The sequence below is a fragment of the Callithrix jacchus genome, chromosome 14, assembly GCF_049354715.1.
Source record: "Callithrix jacchus isolate 240 chromosome 14, calJac240_pri, whole genome shotgun sequence".
NCBI lineage: Eukaryota > Metazoa > Chordata > Mammalia > Primates > Cebidae > Callithrix > Callithrix jacchus.
Genome location: NC_133515.1, coordinates 62231190 through 62236782, shown reverse-complemented (window position 1 = coordinate 62236782; position 5593 = coordinate 62231190). Strand labels below are relative to the sequence as shown.

Here is a 5593-nt window from a genome sequence, read left to right as displayed (position 1 = left end):
TGGAGATCCACAAATCGCATCCATATAGGATGCCAAATTTAATCAATGAATATTGTGCATATTCTGACTACTCCCCTACTGTGTACTCATCCATGTTTCTTCATCTTCCTGGCCTCTCTATTCTCTGAAATATAAAAATATCAAAATTAGGCTAATTAGTAATCTTACCATGGCCTCTGAGTGTTCAAGTGAAAGAAGAAATAGCATGCCTCTCACATTAAATCAAATGCTTAAAATAATTAAGCTTAATGAAAATTGCATGTTGCGCCGGGCGCGGTGGCTCAAGCCTGTAATCCCAGCAGTTAGGGAGGCCGAGGCGGGTGGATCACGAGGTCAAGAGATGGAGACCATCCTGGTCAACATGGTGAAACACCATCTCTACTAAAAATACAAAAAATTAGCTGGGCATGGTGGTGCATGCCTGTAGTCCCAGCTACTCAGAAGGCTGACGCAGGAAAATTGCCTGGACCCAGGAGGCAGAGGTTGCGGTGAGCCGAGATCACGCCATTGCACTCCAGCCTGGGTAACAAGAGTGAAACTCCATTTCAAAAAAAAAAAAGAAAAAAAAAATCACATCAGAGATAGGCTGAAAGCTAGGACTCTTGCATCAAACCATCAGCTAAGTTGTGAATGAAAAGAAAAGGTACTGGAAGGAAATTAAAAGGTTACTTTGGCCAGTCCAAGTGTGGTGTTGTCTATAATTGATCATGACTCTGGTTACAAATGTCTTTGTTCTTTCTTCACTGTCACTGCTTCAGTTAACTAGTTTGAAAAAAGGAAAGTGCTATACCAGTGAAGACACAAATAATAAAATGGTAAAACAGCCTTATTGCTGAGCTGGAGAAAGTTTTAGTGGTCAGGATAGAAAATCTAACCAGATATACCAGTTTCTTAAGCCAAGGCATAATCCAGAGCAAGGCTCTAACTCTGTTCAATTCAGTGAAGGCTGACTGAGGTGAAAAAGTTGCAAAAGAAAAGTTGAAAGCTAGGGGAGTCTAGATCATAGATTTAAGAAAAGAAGCCACCTCCATAATATAAAATTCAAGGTGAGGCAGCAATTACAGATGTAGAAGATACAAAAAGTTATTTGGAAGAGCTAGCTAATGTTACTGATGAAGGTGGCCACAATAAACAACAGGTTTTCAATACAGATGACACGGCCTTCTGTTGGAAGAAAATGCCATCTAGGACTTTTATAGCTAGAGGTAGTAAGTCAATGCCTGGCTTCAAACCTTTAAGGATAAGCTGACTCTCTAATTAGGGGCCGTATTAGTCTGTTTTCATGCTGCTAATAAAGATATGTCTGTAATTGGGTAACTTATAAAGAAAAGAGGTTTAATTAATACACAGTTCCACCTGGCTGGGGAGGCCTCAACAGTTAAGGTGGAAGGTGAATGAGGAGCAAAATCATGTCTTACATGGCAGCAGGCATGAGTGCTAGTGCAGGGGAACTCCCCTTTATAAAACCATCAAATCTCGTAAGACTTACTAACCATGAGAATGCTGTTGGGGAAACTGTACTCCCAACCCCCCTAGTCTGTTATCTCCACCTGGCTCTGTATTTGACACATGGGGATTATTACAATTCAAGATGAGATTTGGGTGGGGACAGAGCCAAACCATATCAGGGGCCAATGTATTAATAGCTGGTGACTTCAAGTTAAGCCAATGCATACTTACCATTCTGTAAATCCTAACACCCTTAAGAATTATGCTAAACGTATTCTGCTTGTGCTCTATAAATAAAACAACCAAGCATGAATGACAGCACCTCTTTACAGTGTGGTTTAATGAATTTAAAGCCTACTGTTGAGACCTACTGCTCAGAAAAAAAGATTTCTTTTAAATAGTACTGCACATTGACAATGCATTTAGTCACTCAAGAGCTCTGATAAAGCAAAAAGATTAATGTTGTTTTCATTCCTGCAGACAAATAATCAATACTGTAGTCCATAGATTAAGGAGTAATTTTGACTGTCAAGTCTTACTATTTAAGGAATACACTTCATAAGAGTATAGCTGCCATATATTTCTCTGATGAATCTGGACATTCATCTGAGAATTTTTTTGAAAGGATTTATCATTGTAGATACCATTAAGAACATAACTGATATTATGCAAGTGGTTAAAATATCATCATTACCAGCAATTTAGAAGAAGATTTCAACCCTCTTGGATGACTTTGAGGGGTGCAAGACATCAGTGGAGCAAGTAACTGCCACTGTGGTAGAAATAGCAAGAGAACTAGAATTAGAAGTGGAACCTAAAGATAGGACTGAATTTCTTCGATTTAATGACAAAAGTTGAACAAATGAGATGTTGTTATTTACAGATAAGACAAAAAATTAGGTTTCTTGATAAGAAATCTATTCCTGATAAAGATGTTGTTAACATTGTTGAAATGACAACCAAATGTTTAGAATATCAGTTGCTGCTCAACTGATAAAGTAGTAGCAGGAGTTGAAAGGACATATCTCAATTTTGAAAGTTCTGTATGTACTATGAGTAAAATGCTATCAAACAATATTACTACTATAAAGAAATCTTTAATGAAAGGAAGAGTCAAAAACCGGGAAGCAGATGCATAGAGTGAAGTCATGCTGCTTCGCGATTGACTTCTAAAGACTCTTGATATGTGAGAAAGAAACCTGGAAGAGGAAGGGGAAAGCAAAGGAGTCAGGATGGTTCTTCCTCAGGGTCTGTTGACATTCAGGGATGTGGCCATAGAATTCTCTCAGGAGGAGTGGAAATGCTTGGACCCTGCACAGAGGACTTTATACAGGGACACAATGTTGGAGAATGACAGGAACCTGGTCTCCCTGGATCTCTCTTCTAAATGTGTGAAGAAGTTCTTGTCAACAGGAGAAGGCAGTACAGTAGTGTTCCACACAGGGACATTGGAAAAACATTAAAGTCTCATATTGGAGATTTTTGCTTTAAGGAAATTGAGAAAAATATTTATGACTTTGAGTTTTAGTGGCAAAAAGATGACAGAAAGAGCCATGAAGCACCCATGACAAAAATAAAAAAGTTGACTGGGAGTACAGACAATATGATTAAAGACATGCTGGAAACAAGCCTGTTAAATCCAACCTTAATCAGCTTGGATTAAGTTTTCATTCCTATCTGCCTGAGCAGCACATATTTCAGACCGAAGTAAAAACTGGTAATAAGGTAAGAAGCCTTTCAATGATGCTTCCTCAGTTTCAGTATTCCAAATAATTTCTTGTAGGCCTGAAACCTACATTTCTAATAACTTTGGAAATAATTTGCCCCATTCTTTCTTATTCACACAAAAACAGGAACTACACATGAGAGAAAAATCTTCAATGTAAGGAGTGTGACAAACCCTTTAACTATAGCTCTGTCTTAAGGAAACATCAGATAATCCATTTAGGAGAGAAACAATATAAATGTGATGTATGTGGCAAGATATTTAATCAGAAGCTATACTTTGTATGCTATCATAGATGTCACACTGGTGAGAAACCTTTCAAGTGTAATGAGTGTGGCAAGACTTTCAGTCAGAAGTCATCCTTTACATGCTGTCTTGGACTTCATACTGGAGAGAAACCTTAAAAGTGTAATGAGTGTGGCAAGACCTTCAGTCAAAATTCAGTCCTTGTAATTCATAAGGCAATTCATACTGCAGCGAAACCTTACAAGTGTAATGAGTGTGGCAAGGCCTTGAGTCAGAGGTCATATCTTGTAGTCCAACATAGACTTCATACTGGAGAGAAACCTTACAAGTGTAATGAGTATGGCAAGACCTTCCATCACAATTCAGCCCTTGTAATTCATAAGACAATTCATACTGGAGAGAAACCTTATAAGTGTAATGAGGGTGGCAAGGTTTATAATGAAAAAGCATACCTTGCACGTCATCATAGATTTCATACTGGAGAGAAACCTTATAAGTGTAATGAGTGTGGCAAGACCTTCCATCACAATTCAGCCCTTGTAATTCATAAGACAATTCATACTGGAGAGAAACCTTATAAGTGTAATGAGGGTGGCAAGGTTTATAATGAAAAAGTATACCTTGCACGTCATCATAGATTTCATACTGGAGAGAAACCTTACAAATGTGAAAACTGTGACAAAGTTTTCAGTTGCAAATCACACCTTGAAAGACATAGGAAAATTCATACTGGATAGAAACTATACAAATGTAAGATTGGTGGCAAGGCTTTCAGATGTGATTCATACCTGGCATGACATACCAGAATTCACACCAGAGAGAAACCTTACTAGTGTAATAATGAGTGTGGCAAAGCCTTTAGTGGGCAGTCAACACCTGGTTGACCATCAAGTAATCCATGGTATAGGGAAACTTTACAAATGTAGTGATTGTCACAGTCTTCAGTAACCCTGCAACCATTGCAAATCATTGGAGAATCCATAATGAAGAGGGTAATACAAGTGTAATAAATGCGGCAAAGTTTTCTGACATCATTCATACCTTGCAGTTCATGGGCGAAGTCATACTGGAGAGAAACTTTACAAGTGTAATGAGTGTGGCAAGACCTTTCATCCAATGTCACATCTTGTATGCCATCATAGACTTCATACTGGAGAGAAACCTTACAAGTGTAATGAGTGTGCCAAGACCTTCAGTCAGATGTCATCCTTTGTATTCCATTGTAGACATCATACTGGAGAGAAACCTTACAGGTGTAATGAGTGTGGCAAGACCTTTGGTCAAAATTCAGCTCTTGTAATTCATAAGGCAATTCATACTGGAGAGAAAATGTATAAGTGTAATGAATGTGGAAAAGATTTTACTCAAAAATCAAACCTTGCATGTCATCATAGACTTCATACTGGAAAGAAACCTTACAAATGTGAAGAACGTGGCAAAGTTTTCCTTTTCAAAATCTTTTCAAATCACACCTTGAAAGACGTAAAAAATTCATACTGGAGAGAAACCATAGAAATGAAGTTTTGTGACAAGGGTTTCAGTGGTGATTCACGCCTGGCACAACATTCTAGGATTCACACTAGAGAGAAGCCTTCCAAGTATAATGTGTGGCAAAGCCTTTAGTGGGCAGTCAACACTTACTATCAAGCAATCCATGGTATAGGGAAAGTTTACTAATGGAATGATTGTCACAAAGTCTTCAGTAATGCTACAACCATTGCAAATCATTGGAGAATCCATAATGAAGAGCTATCTTAAAAGTGGAATAAACGTGGCAAAATTTTCAGACATCATTCATACCTTGCAGTTTATCAGTGAACTCATACTGGAGAGAAACTTTGGAAATGTGATGATTGTGGCAAAATCTTTTAGACCTAACGTTTTTGCTTAATAGATTACCCTTAATAGATTGCAGTGTAAAATACATATAACTTTTATATGCACTGGGAAACCGAAACTTTTTTTTGTTGCAGTATTTCTTTATTGAGATGCTCTGTAACCAAACCCACTATATCTTCAAGGTATGCCTGCATTACATGGAATGATAGGAGAGAAAGATAAGTGAGACCTTATATCTCAAGCAAATTTTCTGTTTCGTATCACATGAAAGGGGATAAGGTTTGTACTTAACTAACTGGATTCTTACGTAAATTAAAGGAGATTATACATGTA

At 37.8% G+C, this 5593-nt stretch overlaps 1 protein-coding gene and 1 pseudogene across 1 annotated transcript; both read left to right on the top strand.

Annotated features, from left to right (window-relative positions):
* Positions 1-2544: 2544 nt before the first annotated feature.
* Positions 2545-2940, top strand: LOC108588136 (zinc finger protein 468 pseudogene; annotated as a pseudogene).
* Positions 2941-3418: 478 nt separating this feature from the next.
* Positions 3419-4967, top strand: LOC144579128 (uncharacterized). Its single transcript, XM_078348369.1, has 2 exons — positions 3419-3481; positions 3583-4967. The coding sequence occupies exons 1-2, from the start codon at positions 3419-3421 to the stop codon at positions 4156-4158; spliced, it is 639 nt and encodes a 212-aa protein (XP_078204495.1). The 3' UTR covers positions 4159-4967.
* The last annotated feature ends 626 nt before the right edge of the window (positions 4968-5593 follow it).

What these genes read in the sequence shown, in the direction of transcription:
- LOC144579128 (XM_078348369.1), top strand. Translation starts at nt 3,419, where the DNA reads ATGTATGTGGCAAGATATTTAATCAGAAGCTATACTTTGTATGCTATC. An exon ending in CTATCATAGATGTCACACTG is followed by an intron (nt 3,482 to 3,582) that starts GTGAGAAACCTT and finishes AAACCTTAAAAG; the next exon opens with TGTAATGAGTGTGGCAAGAC.